The 25903-nt window shown below is 47.1% G+C and overlaps 1 protein-coding gene across 3 annotated transcripts in view; it reads right to left on the bottom strand.

Moving 5' to 3' along the window:
• Ksr2 (kinase suppressor of ras 2) overlaps nucleotides 1-24497 on the bottom strand; it is a 456389-nt gene extending 431892 nt beyond the window's left edge. For all 3 annotated transcript variants that reach the window (XM_045132847.1, XM_045132849.1, XM_045132848.1), the window contains exon 1: nucleotides 23615-24497. In XM_045132847.1, coding sequence (XP_044988782.1) covers nucleotides 23615-23794 — 180 coding nt within the window. In that variant the 5' untranslated portion in view covers nucleotides 23795-24497. The remainder of the gene's footprint in view (nucleotides 1-23614) is intronic.
• Nucleotides 24498-25903: the final 1406 nt, after the last annotated feature.

Raw genomic sequence — 25903 nt, 5'->3', positions numbered from 1 at the left:
ATCAAGAGAAAAGGCTTCTTCCCACCCCACCCCCAAAAGGCTGACTTCTGCCACATACACGGTATTCACAGCCAGGGTAAGTGCACTTTCACCACAGTCCAGACCAGTCCAGAACATAACAACACAAGGCCAAAACCAAAGGAGATTTCCTATGTTTGTTTGAAGTCAGAATCTCACTTTACTGCCCAGGCTGACCTTTATCTCAATGTAATCCCCATGCCTGTGCCTTCTAAGCACTGGCAGTACAGCATGATCCACCTTGCCTAGCAGTTTTTTTTCAAAGAATATAATAGAGAACATTTTAAAAGAAATAGATCATGGGCTGGGCATTAATTACACTTTAAGTCCCAGCACTCAGGAGGCTGAGGTAAGGGGATCTTCATGTGTTCAAAACCAGCCTAGAAAAAAAGGAAAGAAAGAAAAAAGCAATAGGGAGAACAGAAGAAGAGAAGAATGGAAAGAGGAAGGGAGGCAAGGAAGGTGGGTGAAGAGAAAAATAAGGAAAGGAAGAGAGGAAGAAGGAAAGAAGGAAGGAAGAAACAGAGGGAATAAAGGAAGGAAGAAGAGAGGGAAGGAAAATGCTATAGAAACAGTTTAAATGATGAAAGACATTCATGTCTTTAGTCAACTTTTAAGAGAAAGGGAGGCGACTACACGATAAGATAGTTGTCACTAAAAGTTACATAAAATAACTCTTATACGAGGAAAATCTTATAAGCTTCTACAACCAGGATGTTTACAGAGTTTATATGAGGGGGTGGGCTTAGACAAGCCTTCATTTTTCTTTTCAATGGAACAAATACTTTATTTTTTCCATGTGGAGCGTGTTCTACCTCCGTGACATTTAGTGCCTTCTCGTGACCATTTTCTCCATGTCAGCAGCCAGTATGAACCATCTGTCACCCAAACAGCCAACCTGTCCCCTGCAAGAGCTTCAGGGATAATCACATAGGACCTCCATACACAGCCGCACCACGCAAAAGGAAGTTCTGACTCATTCTAGATTTCCTAACTGCTCAGCAGCCTGACATAGGAGAGCAAAGAGAAAAAAAAATTTTTCTTCCAAAGTACCCTCAATCTCCTAGGGGAACAAATGTTCACAGCATACCATAGCCATAAGATGAAAACAATTCAGGTGTCCATTAGTCAACCAATGGATAAATAAAATGGATCTATCATGTCATAGATTATTATCCAGCTGAAAAATAAAGTACTGATAAATGATATAACAGGGATGGCCTTTGAAGACATAAGGCTGAATGAAAGAGTCATACACAAAAGACTGGAGATGGCTTAGCAGTTTAACGTGCTTGCCTAAAAAGCCAAAGGACCCAGGTTCAAGTCCCCAGTGCCCATGTAAACCAGGTACACATGGTGGCGCACAGCATCTGGACTTCATTTGCACTGACTAAAGGCCCTGCCATGTCATTCTCTCTATACATATACCATAAATAATTTTTTTAAAGTTGCTTAAAAAGTTGATCTTAAATGTCTATGTGTGTGTGTGTGTGTGTGTGCGCGCGTGTTCACACACAGGTAAGTGTGAGGTAATGAATGAGTTAACTAACAACTGTGTGAACTGATTGTTGCACAAGATGAAATCACCATATGCCTTAAATTCATAGAAATTTTTTTTGAGGGAAGTCCAACAGACAGCGTGTGTGTGTGCGTGTGTTGTTTTTGGGGTTTAGGTTTTTTGTTTTTCAAGGTAGGGTCTCACTCTAGCTCAGACTGACCTGGAACTCACTATGCAGTCTCAGAGTGGCCTTGAACTCATGGCGATCCTCCTACCTCTGCCTCCCAAGTGCAGGGATTAAAGGCGTGCGCCGGGCTTCAGACTGGCCTTTTTCATGCGAGAGAGAGAGAGAGAGAGAGAGAGAGAGAATTGGTGCACCAGGGCCTCCAGACACTGTACTCAGCCTCCAGATGCGTGCGCCCCCTTGTGCACGTGTACAACCTTGTGCCCTTGTGTCACCTTGTGCGTCTGGCTTATGTGGGACCTGGAGAGTTGAACATGGGTCCTTAAGGCTTTTCAGGCAAACACCTTAACTGCTAAGCCATCCCTCCAGCCCAATGCATAGAATTTCATCTGTCCATCATACCTCAATAAAGCTAGAAAAAAATTAAATTTGAAGATTTGTTGAAGGATATTCTATAAAAGGCCTTGCATAGACATTTCCAGAAAGAAGACATATAAAGGCTGATGAGGACATGAAAGAAATTCCCATCATCATCCTTAGTCCTTAGAAAAACACGAATTTGAGCTGGAGAGATGATTTAGTAGTTACGGCATTTGCCCGCCAATTCAATTCCCCAGTATCCACGTAAGCCAGATGCACATGGTGGTGTATGTGTCGGGAGTTCATTTCCAGTGGCTAGAGGCACTGTTGTGCCCAGTCTCCCCCCAACCAAAAGTAAATAAATAAAAATAAAATATTTTTAAAGAAGACAAAAATGAATCTACCCCACAATGTGATGCTGCCTTACACCCACTATGATAGCTACATTTTTAAAAATATAGAAAATAGCAGGGCTGGGCATGGTGGTGCATGCCTTTAATCCTAGCACTCAGTAGGCAGAGTTAGGAGGACCACCATGAGTTCAAGGCCACCGTGAGACTACATTGTGAATTCCAGGTCAACCTGAGCTAGAGTGAGACCTACCTCAAAGAAAGCAAAAAAGAAAATAGCAGGCACTGGGGAGGTGGCCCAGTGGATGAGCTACTTGCCACACAAGCATGAGGAGCTGAGTTCAAATCCCCAGCACCCATGTAAAAGCCAGGCATAGTAGCCCACACCTGTAATCCCCGTGTTGAGGAAGTAGAGACAGCAGGATCCCTGGGGCTTGCTGGTTAGCTAGTCGAGCTGAGTCAGTGAAGTCCAGGTTCTGTGAGAGCGCATGTCTCAAAAAAAAAAAAAAGAGTGGGGCTGGAGAAGATGGCCTAGTTGCTAAGGCATTTGCATGCAAAGCCAAAGGATCCAGGTTCAAGCACCCAGGGCCCACGTAAGCCACATGCACAAGGTGGCACATGTCTGGAGTTCATTTACAGCAGCTGAAGGCCCTGACATGCCCATTCTCCCCCTTTCTATCTACTTCTTTCTCTCTCTCTCAAATGAATAAAATAAAATAAAAATTTAAATAATAATTAAAAAGGCAAAGAGTGACTGAGGAAAACACCCAACATTAACCTTTGGCCTCCACACACACACACATGCACACACATACACACACATATGCATGCACACACATGTCCGCTCACACATGCACACGTACACACATGCACACATACACATGCACACGCACGCATGCATGCACACAAACACATACACACATGCAGGGAAGAAGGGAAAGGAGGAGAAAGGAAGGGGAGGGGAAAGGAAGGATAAGAGACTCGGTGCTTTCCCATTCAAATGTATGGTATATCACTGATGGGAGCTAAAATTTTTAGGGACTGGAGGTTAAGGCACTTGCCAGCAAAGCCAACAGACCCAGATTTAATTCCGCAATACCCATGTAAAGCCAGAAACACAAGGCAGGGCATGCATTTGGAGCTTGTCTGCAGTGACTAGAGAGGCCCTGGTGCACCCATGCTATCTCTCTCTCTCTCTGCCTCTCAAATAAATACATAAGCAAAATTGTCTAGTTGTCTCAAGGAAGAAATAAACAACATACATGTGAAATTAACTTTAATATATTTAAACCACTATGTCTAAAATACTATCATTTCAATGTTCCAAATATAAAAAAACTAATAATGAAATAGGTATTTGCCATTCTTTTTGTCTTACGAAGGGTTTGGAGCCGCGTGTGTATTGACACTAGTGACCCTTTTTGGTTAGCATGCACGGCATTTCTGTTGGCTATAGACACATGTGGTGGATACCCAGCATGCCAGTCAGCTTGGGCCCAAGATGTCTCCCCTCTTTGTCTCACCCTCCCTCCTTCCTCTCTATGAATGCTTTAGAATGTTTCCATCCATTCTTTTTGTTGTTTTTTCTTTTGGCTTTTCAAAGTAGGTCTCACTCTAGGGCAGACTGTCCTAGAATTCACTATGTAGTCTCACGATGGCCTCGAACTCCCAGCGATCCCCCTACCTCTGTCTCCTGAGTGCTGGGATTAAAGGCGTGCCCGGCTCCATCCGATATTGCAGTATAATGACTTTCCCCTAATAAGCATGACAATAAAGTGGCATTCCGTCATTATGACTCCTGTTCATCTCTAGCCATGACCTCAAATCCCGTCAACTACATCCCCTCTGCCCCGTGTCTGCTCTAGTCCTTTCTTCTTCTCTCCCAGCCTATCACCGCTGGAGAATGCAGGGCGTTCCTTGTCTGTGGCTACCTTGCCCTGTGACTTTTACCCTCAGTAAGCTAACTGGCAAAACAGGAACCACCTAGGTGGTGGCCACAATCCATTAGAGGGACATTCAGGGCTCAAGGAACACCTGCCGGAGAAAATCATCCTGTCATTCCACTTCCCTCTCCAATTTTGTCCCTTTTCTCTTCCCATCTCTCAGCTTCCTTGTCCTCATTTCTGGCTGCCTCTAAACACCTCCCTCAGATCTCAGACCCACAGTAGCCCACCACAAAAGACAAGAAGAGCAGAGTACTCTGTCCCCTTGTCCCAAAAGCTGGGTAGGAGCCTAGAAAAATGGCCAATTCTCTGGGAGGAGAAAGATTTGCTCACTAGATAAGCAAAATCCCTCGTAGAATGTATTCCAAAAATCAAAGTGGGGGAGTAGACCCCTCACAAATAAAGCTTGTCACTCAGAATTGTGATAGACCAAGAGAAAGAGATGGGGGAGAGAGAGAAGGAGAAATTTTCATGAGAAGCAGGCAGAAGATAGGGATAAGGTCCCCACAGGTTGGCATTAATCAAAATGGACAACCAGGAGGAGGGGAGTGCTAGAGAGATAGCTTAGTGGTTAAGGTGTTTGCCTGCAAAGCCAAAGGATCCCAGTTTGACTCCCTAGGACTCACGTAAGCCAGATGCACAAGGGGCACATGCATCTGGAGTTCGCTTGCAGTGGCTAAAGGCCCTGGCACGCCCTGTCTCTCCCTCTCACTCTCTCTCTCTCTCTCCCCCCACTTCCTTCTCTCCCTCTTTCTTTCTCTCTCTCATATAAATAAATATTAAAAAAAAAATAGACAACCAGGGACTGAAGAGATATCTTAGTGTTAAGGCTCTTGGCTGAGAAGCCTAAAGACCCAGGTTTGATTCCCCAGTATCCATGTAAATCCAAATGCACATGGTGGTGCATGCTTCTGAAGTTTGTTCATTTTCAGTGGCTGGAGGCCCTGGTGCGCCCGCTCTCTGTCTCTCTCTCTTTCTCTCCCACTCCCTCATAAATAAATAAATAACAAAAATTAGAAAAATAAAAGAAAGCCAGAGGCTAGGGTGCTGGCTCAGTGACAAAGCATTTGCCACGCAAGCATAAGTACTTGAGTACTTGGCCCCCAAAACCCATGTAAAAGCCAGACACTGTGGTGGGCGTCTGTAATTCCAGCACACCTCCAGCGAGAAGGGAGGAAAAGACACAAGAAGTTCCCAGAAGACCACGAGTCAGCTAGGCAGGGAAACACAGCAGCGCCTGCCTCAAACAGGAGGGAGGCGAGACCCGGCGCCCAAGGCTGTGCTTGGGCCACCGCGTGTGCACCACCGCACGCACAAACTGGGGCTTACACACACACATAGTCACACATCATACATGGCAAAAAAAAATTTAAAAACACCTGTAGCCTCAGCACTTAGCAGGCTAAGGCAGGAGGACTACTGTGGGCTTGAGGCCAGCCTGTGGTACATAGCAAGCCCCATGCCACCTAGAGCTACACAGAGAGATGTTGTCTCAAAGATAAACAAATGATGGGGCTGTGGAGATAGCTCCACAGGAGACAGGTAAAGTGCTTACTGCATAAGCATGAAGATCTGAGTTCAAATCCCCAGCACCTGCATATAAACTGGACACACTGGCACCTGCCTGTACTCCCAGAGCTGGGGAGGTGGACACAGGAGGTTCCCTGGAACTTACTGGCTAGCCAGTCTAGCAGAATTAGTGAGCTTTAGGTTCAATGAGAGGCCCTACCTTTTAAAAATTTTATTTATTTATCTATTTATGAAAAAGAGAGAGACAGAGGGAGAAAGACAGAGAGACAGAGAGAGGGCATGCCAGGGCCTTTAGCCACTGCAAATGAACTCTAGACTCATGTGCCACTGTGGTGGTTTGATTCAGGTGTCCCCCATAAACTCAGGTATTCTGAATGCTATTCTCCCCAGCTGATGGCAATTGGAAACTAAAGCCTCCTGGAGGCAGTATATTGTTGGGGGCGGGCTTATGAGTGTTATAGCCAGGCCACCCGCCCCCGCCAATGTTAGCACACTCTCCTGTTCTTGTTTATGTTGGCCAGGGGCTGATGACCACTCTCTGCTGATGCCATAGTTTTCCCCTGCCATTGTGGATCTTCCCCCTTGAGCCTGTAAGCCAAAATAAACCACTTTTTTCCCACAAGCTGCTCGTGTTTGGGTGATTTCTACCAGCAATGGGAACCTGACTGCAACAGTAAAGTGGTACCAGGAGTGAGGCTGTTGCTAGACACCTGACTGCGTGGCTTTGACCTTTTGGAGCTGATTTTCAAGAGGAATGTGGAAGGAGTTGAAACCTTGGCCTAAGAGACGCCTTGCAGTGCTGTAAGTACAGCTTGATGGACTATTCTGGTCAGAGTTGAAAGACCTGAATGCAGTAAGAACTATGGACTGTGAGGTTTGGCTTATGAGGGTGAGAAAGAGCTTTGCCTGGACTGGGCTAGAAGCTGTTTGTATGAGAAGCTTGCTGTTATGGCCATGTCCTGAAAAGTTGTGCAGGGTTGCAGTGCATAGAAATGGACTGGGGTGCACAGGTAGAAGAGTATGAGGACAGGTGGTGAAAGGGGGGAAAGCATTAAGCAGGAGGCTCTTTCCATAGCATCTTTAAAAGTTATAAAGACTGTAGCAATTATGCTCAATCTATAATAGCTGGGAAATGGAACCAGCCTAGATGTCCCTCAACAGATGAGTGGATAATGAAGATGTGGCACATTTATACAATGGAGCGGTAAAGAAAAATGAAGTTATGAAATTTGCAGAAAAATGGATGGACCTGGAAAGTATTATATTAAGTGAGGTAACCCAGGCCCAGAAAGCCAAGTGCCACATGTTCTCTCTCATATGTGGATCCTAGCTACAGATGATTGGGCTTCTGCGTGAGAAGGAAAATACTTAGTAGCAGAGGCCAGTAAGGTAAAAAGGAGATGTAAAGGGTAGAGAAAGGAAGGGAAGAAGATACTTAATAGGTTGATATTGTATATATGTAATTACAATGATTGTAATGGAGAGGTAATATGATGAAGAATGGAATTTCAAATGGGAAAGTGTGGGGGTGGGGAGGGAAGGAATTACCATGGGATATATTTTATAATCATGGAATATGTTAATAAAAATTAAAAAAAATAAAAAAAATATATATATATGAACAAAAAAAAAAAAAAGACTGTAGCAATTAGACAGTGTAATGGTTAAGTTTATTGACCAGATCAACAATGGAATAAGAGATGCACCGAAAGGGCAGATCTGTGAGGTGTTTCTGGAGAAGATTAATGGAGCAGGCACCTCCTTCCTCCCAACTGCATGGCCTTTCTGCTGGGGACTCACGTCAGGAGGCTCCAGGAGAACACCAGGGCTTTTCTTCTTCTGTCTGGCCACCAGTGCTGCTCACTGGTGCATGCTTCACACTGCTTGCTTGTCCTCATGGACTGAGCAGCTGCCTGACTCTTTGACTTCCCAGCTTGCATCCATCCTTATGGGATGAGTGGCCACCAGGTCCTGAAACTTTCCAGCCTGCATCCAGCAGTGTGGACTAAGCAGCTGCCAGATTCTTCCACTTTCCAATCTGTGGACAGCTGTGGTTTGATTGCCCAGCCTGATTTCTTGTGAGCTGATTTAATTAAGTATATATGTTTATTCTATCCATTCTATTTCTCTAGATAACCCTGACTATTATGAACCATGGTACCAGGAGTGGGGTACCAAGAATATGGTAGTTTGAATGAAATGTCCCCATGTAGCCTCATGTGTTTTGAATGCTTGGTCCCCAACTAATGACAGTCTAGAAAGCAAAGCCCTGATGGATGGAGTTGATGGAGTGATGTTTGGGTGGGCTTAAGGATGTTATAGCCCACCTACCCCTTGTCAGAGCTCAGCTCACTCTTGCTGCTTCCTGCCAGCTGCTGTGGCAAGATGTGATGTTCACCCTCTGCTCTACCATCCTTTTTCTGCTGTGATGAAGCTTCCCCTCAAGATTGTAAACCAAAATAAACCCTTTCCTCCCATAAACTGCTTTTTGTTGGGTGTTCTGTGCCAACAATGAGAAGCTAAGTACAATAGACAGTTATTTTAAAATGGCCCATGAAAATGTAAAACTCTGAGTCAATTTTGTATTTTAAAATACAGGCTAATAAAATATGCCTTGACAAGAAAAAAAAAAAAAAGAAATGGACTGGTGTGAGCAGAAGGATATGGCACAGAAAAATGACATATTTGGGCCTAAACTGCTGCTCATTTACCTGCAATTGTTTGAGAGATTACAACCTTTGAGACTGGGCCAATTAACCTGCACTGGAGTAACAGGAAAAATGTAGACTCTTTTGAAGGGGACTGAGTGCTCAAGAAGTGTCCTGTTCTTCAAAGTCTGCTTTATTCCCCCCTGGATTAACAAATTGGCACCCTACCTGGTATTGTGGAGTATAAGAATGCAGGAAAGAGAGGGTCACTGAGTTTGCAATGTGGTCTTGTGTTTTGGAAACGGCCATGGGCAGTGTGAAACAGGTTTACTGGTTGCCTATATGGAGACCCAGTAGAGCCATGAGGATGAACCGTGGATTGCAGTAGAGACCCAGTGGAGATGCCAGGACCATGAGATGGCTGCTAAGGAAAACTGCTGGCCCCAGGTGAAGTTTTCCAGGACTGTGAGTAGCCTAGCTGGAGGGGCAGAATTGAAATTCCAAAGATTTGCTGGTTAGAATTATTGGACTTAGAGATTTGTCACTGACTAGAGTTGTTGGACTTGGAGCTACAGACTTTGGTGTTTTCCCTGGTTGTCTTAAATCTTGTATTGGCTGAATATTTCTTTGCTATGCCCAATGCCATCTTTTGCAGTGTGAATGTTTATTTTGTGCCATTATGGGTTTTCTTGGAGGGGGTTGGTATTATGGCTCAGTTAAAAGACCTTGGGTTATGGGGATGTTTGAACATCATCAGGATTGACAAAAACTATGGGGACTCTTTTTAAAGTTGGATGAATGCACTGCATTTTAAATCATGTATGGCTATCAGTTTATGGGGACCAGGGGTGGAATGTGGTGGTTTGCTTCAGGTGTCCTCCATAAACTTAGGTATTCTGAATGCTAATCTCCCCAGCTGATGGCAATTGGAAATTAAAGCCTCCTGGAGGCAGTGTATTGCTGGGGGCGGGCTTATGGGTGTTACAGCCAGTTTCCGCTTGTCAGTGTTTGTCACATCCTCCTGTTGCTATTGTCTACCTTATGTTGGCCAGGGGTGATGTCCACCTTCTGCTCATGCCATCATTTTCCCTGCCATCGTGGAGCTTCCCCCTTGAGCCTGTAAGCCAAAATAAACCTCTTTTTTCCCCAAAAAAGCTGGTTTTGGTTGGGTGATTTCTACCAGCAATGTGAACCTGACTTCAACAGCCATATTGTTTATCTGGCTTATGAGGGCTCTGGTTCTGGGGAGTCCTTCAGCTTTGCAGGTAAGCACCTTAACCTCTAAGGCATCTCTGCAGTCTGAGAGACCCTATCTTGAAAAACATGGTAGATTACCAGGCATGGTGGCGCACGCCTTTAATCCCAGCACTGAGGAGGCAGAGGTAGAAGGACCGCCGTGAGTTTGAGGCCACCCTGAGACTACATAGTGAATTCCAGGTCTGCCTGAGCTAGAGTGAGACCCTACCTTGAAGAAAACAAAACAAAACAAAACAAAATATACATATATACATACATGCATTTTATATACATATATATATATATATATATATACACACATACATACATACACTATATATATATATATGTATGTATATATATATATATATATATATATATATATATGGTAGAAAGTGATTGAGGAAGATATGCAACACTGACCTCTGACATACGCACATACGCATAAACGTACTCCCACGCACAAACACTCATACATGTACAAATGCGCACCGTACACATATATACAAAAAATCAGTTAATCATGAAATAAATATGGGTCATGCACACAACTCCATGTAGAGAATTCTTTTTAAACAAAAAAATCTTAATCGAGGGTTGGAGGGATGGCTCCGCAGTTAAAGGCACTTGCTTGCAAAGCCTGATGGCCTAGGTCTGATTCCCCAGTACCCACGTAAAGCCAGATGTGCTTGGTGCATGCATCTGGAGTTTGTTTGCAGTAACGCCCTGGCATGCAAACTCACTCTCTCTGTCTGCTGCTTTCTCTCTGTCTCGCTCACTCCCAAATAAATAAATAGATTTATTTTTAAAAATCTGAGCTACAATCTTAGCAAAACTCTCTAAGAGTGCAGGCAGGGTGTTGTCCTTCCCCCGTTTCATCCCTCAGCCCTTCCCCGCCCGTTCCACTTGAGTCGACTAATATTGTTCCAGCAACATGCCTATACCTGCCACTCCCTCGGTCTGGCACATTCTTCCCCTTCCTCAGGTCAGTAACCCACCGCCCCCCCCCCCAAGGGAGACGTAGTTGGCCACCTTACACTTATCCCTCTGACTCATGCAATTCTTGTTCATTTCCTAGCTGGGTGCCAGATTCGAATGGCTCCCAGTGAATCCACACCTCCTGGGACCCACAGCCCCATTGACCACGTTGACCGACTCACGCACTATGCTCTGGCCCGTAGATCAGCAGCCAAGGTTGCAGACACAGAAGCTGAAGAGGAGCCTGGACACTGAGGACAGCCCTCTTGCAATACCGACCCATCAGAAAGCTGAGCTGTCCTGCTGTAAAGCCCACGTGGAGGACACCCAGGCCGCCAGCCATGTGAGTGAGGCCACCTGGGATCCAGGACCCAGCCACCAGATGAACACAGCCCCATGACAGCCCCCCACCTCCGCAGCCAAGTCAGTAGGACAGGGCCGCGGTTCAGGCTTAGAAGCATGAATTACAGGTTCTTTCAAGCCACTGAGCTTGGGGGTGACATGTGTAGCATGTGGAACAATGTATCTCATCACCGGCGGGGTCAGAGCCTCCTAGCTCTCGAGCAAACCGTGCGTTCTTTCTGCTGAGCCCACAGCTAAACATCCTCCCCTTCTGCCCAGCAAGGCTGTGGCGAAGTTCTAGTTCAACAAAGCTGGTTGATCTTACGAGGTCAACTTTGGGAAAGGAGGTTTTGTGCGCGTGGTGTGGTGTGGTGTGGTATGTACCACGTGTGTGCGGACACAGCAACCTACAGATGTGAGTAGGTGACTAGAGTAGTCAGAGGGTAATGCTGGACGTCCCCTCCTCCGTCACTCATCTATATAATCCACCTCTTTTCCCTGCAAGCAAGTCTCTTACTGATTCTGGAACTGGCTGTTTTGAGGTCCCCCCGCCCCCACGGCCCGCCACATCTGGGGTTTCAGGTGGACATGGCCACACCCAACTCACATGGGTTCTGGAGGTTTAAACTCTATGGTCTCGGGGCCCCTTTGGGTCCTCTGCAAACATTTCACTGCTAAGCCATCTCTCCGGCCCGGAGATGAGGCTCGCAAGCAGCTCTGACTTCTCTGCTCCCTCTGCCCTTTCCAACGCGTGGGGGCGCTGCTGAACACCGATGCCCAAAAGCCTGGCTTGTCAACCAGCCACGCCCATCTGAACTGCTTTGTGAGTAAGAAAAACACACTTCACGGGCTGGAGAGATGGCTTAGTGGTTAAGGCGCCTGCCTGCAAAGCCTAAGGACCCATGTTCAACTCTTCAGATCCCACATAAGCCAGCTGCACGAGGTGATGCAAGCATGCAAGGTCGCATGCGCACAAGGTGGCACGTGCATCTGGAGTTCAATTACAATGGCAGGAGGCCCTGGTACGCCAATTCTCTCCCTCTCCCTCCCTCCCTCTCTCTCTCTGTCACTCTCAAATAAATAAATAAAAATAAGCAAAAAAAATTAAATTAAAAAAATACATTATAAAAAAGAAAAATGCTTCACTATAACAGGGGTCTAATTCTTGGGTCCATATTACAGCCAGGTGTGGTGGCACATGCCTTTAATCCCAGCAGAGGCAGAGGTAGGAGGAATATCATGAGTTCAAGGCCACCATGAGACTACATAGTGAATTCCAGGTCAGCCTGAGCTCGAGTGAGACCCTACCTTGAAAAAAAAATAAACAAGACAAAATGTCCATCTTACTTCACACATTAACTTTGAAGCAACTCCAACCAAAAAGGGGGACCTGTTTGCCCCTCCTTTACAGCCAGGCTGACCACATGACTCACATAAACTCACAACATGTAATAGAAGCGACAATGTGTGACTGACTTCCCAGTCTCGAGACCCCTGGCCACCTCTTGCTCTCTTACCACACCATGGAAGCAACCCAAGCTATTGCACTGGGAGACCACGGGAGGAACAGGCTGAGCTGTCCCACCTCCCGGCCCTTTCTGCCAGCGGAACATGGCTGGGTGAGCGGGCCCAGGCCAGACTTGTAGAAGAACCATCCAGATGAGCACAACCCACAAAGCCACAGGAAATGACAAATATTGACCTAAGCCCAGTGTTTTCCAAGTAGTGCTATGTTCAAGGATGGCTCATTAGCCAGCAGCAGAGAACGAGACCAGAATAGGTGAAGGCTCCAGAGCCCCTGTCACACAAGGAGACTCCAACACACACGCCTCTAGCCCCAGTCCCCATGACTTCCCTCCCTTTGCATTTGACCCTGCTAGAGTCTAGCTCAGGACCACTTCCCCTTTCCTCTTGACTGGTGCCTTCCAGCCAGAGTCTCTCACATCCCAACCATCCTACGGATTGGGAATCAGCAAGCCACATCCCATGAGCCCATTATGTATTTTTGTAAGGCCAGAAACCAAGAAGAGCTTTTACATTATTAAATATTTCAACAGTAACCACAATACAGGGCAGGGGCGATGGCTCACTTGGTAAAGTGTTTGCCTCACAAGCATGAAGACCAGAGTTCAATTCCAGGAACCCATGTAAAAATGCTAGACATGGTGTCATGCGTTTGTCATTCTGGCATTGAGGAGGTGTATGCAGACAGGAAGGTCAGTGAAGCTTACTGGCCAGTCGGTATAGGCTAACTGGTGAGCCCCAGGCCAATGACAGACACTGTTTTAGAAAAAGAGAAACCGTATTTGTGAGGAATGACACACACACACATACACACACACACACACACACACACACACACACACACTCACTTTTGCACATACACATGCATAAAAATAATATATTGGGGGCTGGAGAGATGGCTTAGTGGTTAAGGCGCTTGCCTGCAAAGCCAAAGGACCCAGGTTTGATTTCCCAGGACCCATTGTACAAGGGGGAGCATGCATTTGGAGTTTGTTTGCAGAGGCTGGAGGCCCTGGTGCACCCGTTCTCTCCCTCCCTCCCTCCCTCCCTCTCTCTCTCTCTCTTTCTCTCTCTCTCTCTCTCTCTCTTTCTCTCTCCCTCTCTTTCTCTGTCAAATAAATAAATAAATAAATAAAAATTAAAAAATAATAATGTATTGGGAGGCAGGCGGGATGGTGCATGCCTCTAATACCAGCACTTGGGAGGCAGAGGTAGGAGGATCACCATGAGTTCAAGGCCACCCTGAGACTCCATAGTGAATTCCAGGTCACCCTGGACTAGAGTGAAACCTTCCCTCAAGAAATAATAATAATAATAATAGCCAAGCATGGTGGTGCACGCCTTTAATCCCAGCACTGGGGAGGCAGAGGTAGGATGATCACCATGAGTTCAAGGCCAACCTGAGACTCCATAGTGAATTCCAGGTCAGCCTAAGCTACAGTAAAAATGGTCTTTTTTGTTGTTGTTTGTTTGTTTGTTTTCACTTCAAAAAACCAAAATAATAATAATAATAATATTTTGGTGCTAGGAATGGTGGTGCATTACTTTAATTCCGGCACTTGGGAGGCTGAGATAGGAGGATCATGACTGTGATTTCAATGCCAGCTTAAGGCTACAGAGGGAGTTCTAAATCAGCCTGGGCTAAAGTGAGACCTTGCCTTGAAAAAAAAGGTCAATTAGTTAAAATTTTAAAAATAATATGCTAGGGCTGAGACGATGCCTCAGTGGGTTAGAGTGCTCGCCATACAATCATGAGGACTTGAGAAAGCCTGAGTTCCAGTGCCAGCACCCACAAAAAAGACCAGCTGTGTCCACACAGGTCTATGGGAGACAGCGACAGGAGTCACCAGAGGTTGCTGGTCAGCCCGTCTGACAGAGAAAATGATTTCTCTCCCTTTGCATTTGACCCTGCTATGGTCTCGCTCAGAACCACCTACCTCTCCTTGGCCTTCCAGCTGGAGTCGCCCACATCCTAGTCATTCTACAGACTGGGAATCAGCAAGCCACATCCCAGAGGTCAAATCTCACCCAGGATCAGTGAGACACTCCATCTCAAGGAAATACCATGGACGAGTGACAGAGGAAGATGTGTGACAGTCTCCTCTGGCCTATGTACACAAACTCATAGGGTGTAACACAAACACGCAAACCACACATGAAATAAAATAGCAATACCAACAACAACAATAATAACAACAGCAACATGGCATGACATGGCATGTGAAGATTGCATAAAATTCAAAAGTTAGGGGCTGGAGAGATGGCCTATTGGTTAGGGCGCTTGCCTGCAAAGCCAAAGGATCAAGGTTCAATTCCCCAAGATCTATGTAAGCCAAATGTGTACAAAGTGGCACATATGTCTGGAGTTTGTTTGCAGTGGGTAGAGACCCTGGTGTACCCATTCTCTCCCTCTCCCTCCCTCTCACTCTCTCTATCTCCCTCTCTCCCTATCTCTCAAATAAATAAACAAAAAAAAAAATTTTAAGTCAGGAGCCATAAATGAAGTTTATTACAAAAACAAGCCAGCACGCCCACCCTGCCTATGTCATCCACGACTGGCTGCCTGCTACCACAGCCCAGTGGAGTGGCTGTGATGGAAACTATAGGACCCACACATAGTTTGAAGTATTTGTTATTTTGGCCCTTTGCAAAAATAAAAGAGAGAGACCCTCATCAGACTTGATTTCAGTGGTCTTTTTTGTTGTTGTTTGTTTGTTTTCACTTCAAAATCGTGAAGGATTTCTATCTTCTCCCACAAAGAGATGAAATGTGGGTGATGTGATTCTCCTGTCCTAAGACCCCAGCAGTCGGTAACCTCAGTTCATGTCACAAGATCAAGGGCCCTCCATTCCAAGAAAACTGGTCTCTACGCTGAACCATGAAGCATCTGGTGTGGCCACACGCCTACGTGGGACAGAGACAGGGGGATCACTGGGGCGTGCTGGTCAGCCAGTCTGATACTACATCCACAAGACCTTCATAACAGAAGGGGAAACGATGACATCAAAACAGAAGAGAGACTAGTTGGAAAGAAGGGATCCAGTGGAGGGTAGATTTGGAACAATGGGAATGGTGGGAGAAAAATATCATGGTTTATTGTCCATATTCATGGAAATGGTCTACAAAAAAAAGTTTCTAAAAAGAGAAAATGGAGCTGGGCATGGTGGCACATGCCTTTAATCACAACACTCAGGAGGCAGAGGTAGGAGGATCACTGTGAGTTTGAGGCTAGCCTGAGACTTCATAGTGAGTTCCAGGTCAGCCTGTGCTAGAGTGAGACCCTACTTGAAGGACATTGTCCTTGTCCCATGAGCTGGCCCCCTGTACTGCAATCTACACCCTCAACACCCTTCATTCCACACTCCAGTTCCTCATCCCCCCAGCCAAGCAGGCTTCCCTGACCACCTGGCTCGATGTTTCCCCAGGGGGACTTCTATGGAACAAAAGCCCTTGAGGGAAATCCTTGGGAAAGGAAAAACATAGTGGATTTTGCCCTTTCTCTTGGAGCCACAATGCACATAGAGGACACATGAAAGACCCCTGCATGAAAGATGTCTATTTCTCTTTTGCCTAATTCAACATTTCCCCAACTCATTAACCACAGAATGTGTTCTGTCCCCAGAATACTTGTTGAGCTTCCAGGAGAGGGCTTGGAAGCGACTGTGTGTTAAAACAACCAAAACTTGGGGCTGGGGAGATGGCTCAGCGAGTAAGAGCACTTGTCACACAAGTATGAGGGCCTGATTGATTCACACCTGAATTTGATTCCTCGCTTCCATGTAAAGATCTGGGTGTGAGAGACTTCATCTCAAAGACACAACAAGGATGAGCCACGGAGGACACCTGAAATTCTCCTCTGTCCACCCCCACCCCTTGTACACACACACACACATTTACAGGGTGTGCACATCTGCATGCACATGCCTACATAGTACACACACATCACACCACACATACAAAAAAAAAAGTGTTAACAGCGGGCTGGAGAGATGGCTCAGCTGTTAAGGCATTTGTCTGCGCAGCCTAAGGACCCCAGTTCAATTCCTCAATACCCACAGGAGCGAGATGCACAAGGTGGCACACGTGTCTGGCGTTCATTTACAGTGACTAGAGGCGCTGGCGTGCCTGTTCTCTCTCCATCTGCCTCTTTCTCTCTATTTCTCTCTCACATAAATAAGGAAAAGATTTTTAAATGCTAACAGCCCACAGAATTGGGCCCTACAGAATAAACTTTGGAGATGCCATGCAAACTCCCCCTCCTCTCCCTCTGCTCAGGGTCACTTGCCTGTCACCTGTCCTTATTCTACATCACCATGCTCACCACCACTACTGCTAGAGTTTCCAGGCAAAAATGTCCCCCATAGGCTCATGTGCATGAACACTTCGTTCCCAGCTTGTGGCACTGTTTGTGGAAGGCCGTGGGACTTTTAGGAGGTGAAGCCTTGCTGGGGGAAGGGGGTGACTGGGGTAGGCCTCAAGGTTTGATAATCTGCACCAGCCCCTCCTCCCCCCCCCACACACACACTTTCTGTCCACTCTCTGCTTCCTGGCAGTAGACTCAATGTGACCAGCAGCCTCAGGCTCCTGCCTTGTCTTCCCCACCATGATGAGCTGTAATCCCTTAAACTGTGAGCTGAAATAAACCCTCCCACCTCACCCCCAAGTTACTTCTCATTTGGCATTTGGTCACAGCAATGAGAAAATAAAAGAAAAAAAGACTAAGGAATCCATACGCGGTGGCACACGTCTTTAATCCCAGCACTTGGGAGGCACAGGTAGGAGCATCGCCATGAGTTCGAGGCCAGCCTGAGACTACATAGTGAATTACAGGTCAGCCTGGGCCAGAGTGAGATACTACCTTGAAAAGTCAAAAATAATAATGACAATAATAATAAGGAATCAGGCTCGCAGCCATTGTCTCTTTAGCATTCACACTTGACCACACTAGAATCTAGCTCAGAACCACCTCCCCCATGATCAAGTCAGGATTCAGTGTTTACAAATGTCACTCATTGGGGCTTGGAGCACAGTGGGTAAAGTGTTTGCCTCACAAACATGAGGACCTGAGTTCAATTCCAAGTATCCATTTAAAAAGAAATACTAAGCGTGGACTGGAGAGATGGCTTAGCAGTTAAGGCACTTGCCTGCGAAGCCTAAGGACCCAGGTTCGATTCTCCAGGTCCCACATTAGCCAGATGCGCATTGTGGCACATGCATCTGGAGTTTGTTTGCAATGGCTAGAGGCCCTGGTGCGCCCATTCTCTCTCTTTCTTTCTCTCTCTCTCTGTATCTAATAAATAAATAATTTTTTTAAATGCTAAGTATAAGCTGGGCGTGGTGGTGCATGACTTTAATCCCAGCACTCGGGAGGCAGAGGTAGAAGGATTGCCGTTAGTTCGAGGCCACCCTGAGACTCCATAGTGAATTCCAGGTCAGCCTGAGCTAGAGTGAGACTCTACCTCAAAAAAACCAAAACCAAAAATAAAAATAAAAATGGTAAGTGTGGTGGTGCATACCTGTAATCCCAAAGCTGGGAAAATGGACACGGGAGGCTCCCTGGGGCTCACTGGCCAGCTGGTCTGGCCTAACTGGGGAGCTCCAGGCCAGCAAGACTTCATCTCGGGGAAGACAGATGGTGTTCCTGAGAATGACACCGAGATTGCCCTTTGCCCTCCATACATATGTGCACACGTGCACACACACCTGCATAGACACATGAAAATGCATATGCACACACCTTAAAAAAAATGTCAGCCGGGCATGGTGGCACACACCTTTAATCCCAGCACTCGGGAGGCATAGGTAGGAGGATCGCCGTGAGTTCAAGGCCACTCTGAGACTACAGAGTTAATTCCAGGTCAGCCTGGACCAGAGTGAGACTCTACCTCAAACCCCTCCCCCCCAAAAAATGTCATCCATTATAATACTTGTAATCACCTCCTAGATCCTATGATATAATGCTTGACCCCAAAACAAACTAGGGTCAAAATATTTAAATTTGGGGCTGGAGAGATGGTTTAGCGGTTAAGGCGCTTGCCTGTGAAGTTTAAGGACCCAGGTTCAGTCTCTCTCCAGGTCCCACATAAGCCAGATGCATAAAGGTGAGGCAAGCACAAAGTCACACAGGACCACTAGGTGGTACCAGCATCTGGAGTTTGATTGCAGTGGCTTAGGCCCTGGGCGCTCCAGTTCTCATTCTCTCTCTCTCCTCTATCTCTGTCTGTCTGTCTGTCTGTCTGTCTATCTATCTATCTATCTATCTCACTCTCACTGTCTAAAAAATAAAAAACTTAAATTTGGAGCTGAAAAGATGACTCAGGGTAGTTGCCTGCAAAGCCTAACAACCCGAGTTTGATTTGCCAGGAACCATGTAAAGCCAGATGCACAAAGAGGTGCAAGCGTCTAGAGTTCATGTACAGTGGCTACAGGCCCTGGCATGCCCATTCTCTCTGTCTCTCTTCTCTCTATTTCTCTCTGCTTGCAAATAAATTTAAAAAAAAAATAATTTAAACTTTTAGTTAAAATTAAACAGAAAAACCAATGGAAGCATCCTCCTTGTTGACTAGCTGTCGGAATGTTGGAAAGAGCCATGTGTCATGTGGCATGCAGCCTTTGGAAGACAGAAGTCCCCAGTGGAGTAACCAACAGTGGACCCTGCAAGCCTTACAGCTGGCCAGACACTAAATGGAAAGAAGGGATTCAATGGAGGGTAGATTTGGGACAGTGAGAGTGGTGGGAGAAAATTATTATGTTTTATTGTTTTATATTTTATTATTTTGGAAATCATCACTGAAGCTTTAAAAAAAATAGAGCCAGGTGTGGTGGTGTATGCCTTTAGTCCCAGAACTTGAGAGACAGAGGTAGGAGAATCATTGTGAATTCAAAGCCAGCCTGAAACTACATAGTGAATTCCAGGTCAGCCTGGGCTAGAGCAAGACCTATGTCAATAAATAAATAAATAAAGCCAGGCATGGTGGCATATGACTTTAATCCCAGCAACTTGGGAGGCAGAGGTAGGAGGATCACCACGAGTTTGAGGCCAGCCTGAGACTACATAGTGAATTCCAGATCAGCCTGCATTAGAGGGAGCTCCTATCTTGAAAAATCAAAATATATGTAAGCTAAAATGCCAAACATCATCAGTCTTATGTCAAAGCTTGTGAGCATCCCTTCCCATCACAAGATCTACTAATAAAATATGGCTGATGTTTCTGGGTCCACCCAGTACCCAGTTGGTGGCTCCTCTCATGCCAGCAGAACCTTGACTTTGTCTGGAGTAACCATGGGTTACTAGGTGATGAGAATAATGGTTTTCTTCCTTTCCTCCTGCCAGCCTCCCTTGCAGCTAAGACTAGCCATGCTCTGGCCAAGAACCAAACATCCTTGGCAGGGAGCAGGTGCCCCTTAGGAAGTCTTTGTTTCCTAAAGCCAAAAGTATCTCATCACACACCAAGTCCTCCTCTCTCCTGCTGGAGCAGTGACAGCCATCTTGCCAACAGCAGGAAAGGGCTGTGAGAATTCCCACGGCATCAGCTCCGCTTTTCCTGACCTACTAAACCAACTCAAGCAGCTCTAGACCTCTAGACCTCTGTTATATTAGAAAAAGAAACCATTATTTGCTTCATCACTGTTGCTGGGTGGTTCTTTTTTTTTTTTTTTTTTTTTTTCATTTCATACAGCAAAATGTGTTCCTGGTGAACTCCTATGCCATCTACCAGAACACTGAGAGATGTGATTCCATCATTATGTCACAGAGACGTTAATAGCCTTGCTGCTCTGAGCTTGAAGCATGCTTTGTGAAAGACAAGTTTATGGCATACTTTTTTAAAATATTTATTTATTTCAAAAGAGGAAGACAAGAGGAAGAATGAGTGCACCAGAGCCTCCAGCCACTGCAAACAAACTCCAGATGTGTGTGCTGCCTTGTGCTTCTGACTTACATGGGTCGTAGGGAGTTGAACCTGTGTTCTTTGGCTTTGCAGGCAAACGCCTTAACCCTAAGCCATCTCTCCAGCCCTACATTTTTGTTTCTAAGGGAGCATATGCATATCACTAGATGTTCATTACCATTGAGGTTTTCACAGATAATGTATGTAATTTCTTACTAACGTTTGTGTTTGTGAGCAGAGAACTTTCTTGCCATAAATAGCTGAAACATAACATCTATGTCCTAATGAATCGGGTTTTTTGGTTTTGTTTTTGGAACTGGGACTGAACCTCAGCCACTGACCTACACTCCTAGCCCTTTTGTAATTTTTAAAATCTATTTGCAAGCAAAGAGACAGAGAAGAGAGACAGAGAGGACAAGAGAGAGAATGGGTGTGCTAAGGCCTCCAGCCGCTGCAAATGAACTCCTTATGTATGCACTACTGTGCAGGTGGCTTTACATGGATAGTGAAGACTCGAATTTGGGTCATTAGGCTTTGCAAGTAAGCACCTAATCTGCTAAACCATCTTTCCAGGCCCCGCCCCCCATTATTTTTGAGACAAGAGCTCCCCATGTACCTGGCTTAAGACTCTCAATGCTCCTGCCACTGCATCTCAAGTGTTAGAAGCACATGTGTGTGCCACCATGCCCTGCTTGGATTACTAGTTCTGAAAATGTCCATATGAAAAACTGCACCAGGAACACAAGATCGGCTTATCCAGTGCAGACTCCTGGGTCCTCTCTCCAATTTCCAACTGAAATAGGATCTCCACAGTTCAATGCATAGAGTCAATACACTTGTGTGGCTTTGACATCTCAGATTTGACAAATGTTGGGAGTAGAAGCCCCTGTGGATCAAAGTATGAAGTCTAGCAGCACTTGACTCCAAGTCACCACTGTCTTCTGGCTGGCCTCTCCCAGGCCCTAGAGATCTGACAAGTCTAAATTGGCATAATTGTTCCACATCTGTCTCTGGGCAATATGGATAAAGTACCTGGTATGTTTTGGGTCACACCGGGACCATGAGATTAAAAACAGATATATTCCCTGTAAGTCCAGCTCCCTCTATCCTAACCCTGACCCCGCCACCACACTAATGCTCCAGTCCCTAGTTTAAACCACATGCAGAAAATAAGCCACAAAACTCCATACTCACTGTGTGTGTGTTTGCTGTTTTTTGTTTTTTGTTTTTTGTTTTTTTTTTTTTTGCAATGCTGGGATAGAACCCAGGCCCTTGTTCATGCTGGGCAGGTCCTCTACCACTGAGCTACATTACCCAGCCCCAGAATCCACTGTGATACCTTCCACTGCCTGGGGACTTAGCAGAGGATAGAGCACGTTGAAGGGCGGGGGGAGAAAGAGAAGAACACTCTGGAGAAACTTACACACTGGTATACAAACCAGCCTAGGAGCTCCTGACTGCAGGGAACAGAAGAGACCTCAAGTGGCCTTCAAGGATTATTTATTTATGCTTTACTGGGTGCAGTTTTGAACAGAATCTCTTCTCAGCACGGTGCACAGACAGAGGCTGGGCCGACACATCCCACACTTTTCCTCCCATCAGCCAAGCCTTCTCTCTTGAGCTCAGAGAAAGGCAATACCTGTACCTCCCCACACACACATCCCACTCCCCACCTTGACATTTATCTCATTTCATTCCAGGGATCATGTTACCACATGACAGGTGCACACAGACATATACCTCAAGCGAGCATGGCAAACATCCTAATAAAATACACACATGAACTCCTCTTTAGCAAAAGGATGGCCTCCTGCGTGTTGACAGCTGACCAAAAAATTTTAAAACCATGGAAGAAAATGCAAGACCTAAAAAGTGAATCAGAGAAAAAGATTCCTCCAGGTGACCAGGTCAGTAAAAACCAAAGAGTTCAGGCCTTGAAACTCACAAGCCAAGCCCGAGACTGGGCGAACCTCCAAGCATCATGGTACATGCCCACGCCACTCCAGGTTCCACTGCCACCACCCTTGGCAAATGCCAGCTGATTTGACTGGGAGTACCCAGAATGGATCAAGCCATGTGGACAACTGAACCACTTGTGAAGGAGGAAAAAGTGGAGAAGACGTCTGAATCCTTCACAGCTTTTCAGCAGTGTGGACGGTCAATGATTTCAGGAACACCAGACAGTCTCTAAGATCTTGGAACCTTCCTCTGAGCAGACAGCCTGAGGAAGAAAGCTGTTCTTGCCATTTTCTTTGTGAGTAACTTTGTATCCACCCCCTACAGACACCCCTCTCCATCAACAAAGTGCTCCAAACTCCCCCTTAAGTTCGCTGGAGAGAAGGTACCAACATGTGAAAGATAAGGGCTCCTCTTCCCCGACCCCTTTCCCTGAACTCCTTGCCAGACCCAAGAGGCTCTTCCCAATCACCTATGCATACTGCCTGAGACATCAGCATCATTGGTTGGTTTTGTTTTTAATCGTTTTACACATTTTAGGCCTGCAACAGCCCTCTGCGTCCAAAAGATTATATTAGAAATGGGTATCTCTATAGGGTTCTTCTTTTAACGCATCTTGTTTCCTAAGGTGCTATCACCCAGCTAAAAGAAATCCACAGAGAAAAAAAAAAAAAAAGGACAGTCGCTCTCTAAACACGCAGCCCCATCAAACCACCTTTTGACCACCTGCAGAATGCGCAAGGTCACGTGGCTTTCCTGCAGCTCCTTAACGTATTACAGCACACAACCCCCGTGGCACATAAACAAATCCACAAGCTCAGAAAGAAAAAGAGAAGAAAAATTAAAAAAAAAAAAAAAACAACCTCCTTCCTCAGAGAGGAAACGAATAATAATGACAACAGCCCCGGCCCCATAATAATAAATAAGGAATAACTGTTACTACCACCTCCCGGCCGAGCCCAGAGAAAACACAACGGCCGCACTGGAAAGGGGCAGCCAACGCAGGCTTTGCAAGATGATAAATCACAGAGCATCAACCGCGTCCACCTGGTTCCCCCATTCCCTTCCCCAGCACCCCCAGCAAAGAGAACCGGAGAGAAGGGAAAGGACGGACGGCTTGCTCCCCCCCCCCTCCGCCCCACCATAGGCAGCACGTACCTCCAGGGTCCGGATCTCTTTCTGTGTGAGGTCGTTGGAGGTAGCACATTTGGTCCTAAGCCCTTCCAGGTTGGAGATGCTCAACTCTATCATGTTCTGGACCAATTCGCACTGCTGCAAGGCTTTCTGCAAACTCAGAGGCTGCTGTTCCTCGCTTTTCGTCATGTTTTCCTCATCCATCGCTCGCTCTGCAACCCCCCTTCACCTCCTCCTCCTCCCAGAGAGAAAAAAGAGGGGGGGGAGGGAGTGGAGGTAAGAGAGAGCCTGCCCCCCTCCCCCTTACGCCTGTCCAACCACTGCGACTTCTCGACAATGTCTCGTGAAGATGCCCTGCATCTCACACAGGGATGAGGGGGTGGGATGGGAGGAGGGGACAAGAGTCCAAATTTATTATTTTATTTCGGGGTATCAATCTCCATTAGAATGTCTTCTTCTTTTCTTTTTCTTCTTCCTCTCTCTCTCTTTCTGTCTGTCTGTCTCTCTCTCTCTCTCTCTTTTTCAGTCTCTGTGGTCCCTAAAAAGGAGCGGTGCCGTATCTCAGTAGCGAACCAGGTGGTGTGATGCGGGTCTGTACACTTAAGAGAGAAGAGGAGGAGGAGGAGGAGGAGGAGGGTGAAGAAGAGGAGGAGGAGAGAAAGGAAAACAGCTCTCACTCTTTACACACCGGCTCCGTGAAGGACAAGATTATACATATAAATGTATCTATATTGGGTGTGTTGGTGGGGGGGGGGGGGTTGGCTTTCGTGTCAGCAAAAAGCGAGTTTGCCCCCCTCCGGGTTGCAGGGAGCCGGCATGGTCCGCCGGTCCGAGCGCTTCAGCGTGATCCGGGGATGCTTCCTGCACGGCTCCTGCGGCTGGCTGCGGTCTCCTCCCCGCGAGGATGCTGCGGCGGCTGCTGCTGCTCCTGCTGCTGCTGCTGCTGCGGCTGCGGCTGCTGCTGGGGCCGCGGGGCTCCGGGGCTGAGGGCTGCTGCAGACGCTCCTGCCTCGCTCCGCACCGACATCTTGCCTGTCAATCACAGGGCCGGGGGAGGGGGCGGGCGCCGGGGCGAGGGAGCCGCGGGGGAGCCGGCTCGCGCGCAGGGGCCGCGGAGCGCGCGGCCCGCCCGGGTCCCTCCGCCGCCGTGCGCCCGGGACCCGCCGGAGGAGGCGCGCGCGCACCTGCCCGCCGGGGGAGCGGGGGGCCCGGGGGAGCCGTGGGTTGTGTGGTGGTGGGCGGGGGGGGGGGAAGGGCGGGATCTCTCGGGGCTGCGGAGCTCGCGTGGCAAAGTGAAATTACTACCGGGCGTGCGTGCATGCGTGCGTGCGTGCGGGCCGGCGGCGGTGGGGACACGCGCCGAGGCACGGGCTGCTCCCTTCACCCCCCCCCCCATCAACCACCACCGCCAAACCCATCCACCATCCACCCCCGGGCGGTTGGCGGTGGAGGTGACGGGGAGGCTGGGTGAGGGGGGCGGGGGGCGGGGAGAGAGTATCGGTGGCCGAGTGGGGGGGGGGTGAAGGGACATCATTGCAGCCCGGATCTCGCGAGACGAGAACTGCTCAGCAGGTGCGCTGGGGAGTTGAGGTGGGGGGGGGTTGCCCCTGAGCAGGTGTGCACCCAACTTGAAAAGCGCCAGTACGAGCTGGAGAGACGTAGCGTGGACCTGGGCTCGTCCTGCGGAAGGGATGTGTCTGTCTTCTTCATTTTTTTATTTTTTATTTTTTTAATTATATTTCTGTCTTGTTACTGGGGCGGGGGGGGGGGGAAATGAAACGAGCCTGGTGGCCTTGTCTGAGCTGTGGGAAGCTACCTTGGCCTGATCTGGCAGAGGTCCATTTGCAGGGGGGCTTTGCCTTTCTCTGTTGCTTTGACCCACAAGTGTCTACAGGGTCTGTTTCCAGCCCACCTCACCGACCCGTGTCAGCAACCCATGGTACCAGAGTGAAGAATGCTTTTTACATTTTTACATAGTTGGAAGGTGGGGAGAATATTTGGTGACATGAGCAAAATGTAAAGACTTGACATGTCGATATATGATTAATCAAATTTTATTCACTGCCTCTTATTTGTTTATGGTATGTGGCTGTTTTTTAATTTTTTTTTTTTTCGAGCAGAGACATACAGACACATGAAGAGAGAGAGAACTTGAGAAAATGAGTTTGGGTGCACCAGGGCCTCCAGGCACTGCAAATGAACTCTAGATAAACGTGCCACTTTGTACATCTGGCTTAGGTGGGTGGGGAATCAAACACAGGTTGATAAATTTTGCAGGCAAGCGCCTTGACCACTGAGCCATCTCTCCAGCCC

The sequence above is a fragment of the Jaculus jaculus genome, chromosome 13 (assembly GCF_020740685.1).
Source record: "Jaculus jaculus isolate mJacJac1 chromosome 13, mJacJac1.mat.Y.cur, whole genome shotgun sequence".
NCBI lineage: Eukaryota > Metazoa > Chordata > Mammalia > Rodentia > Dipodidae > Jaculus > Jaculus jaculus.
Note: the sequence above shows the minus strand (reverse complement) of the source record. Positions and strands in the feature narration are given on the sequence as shown.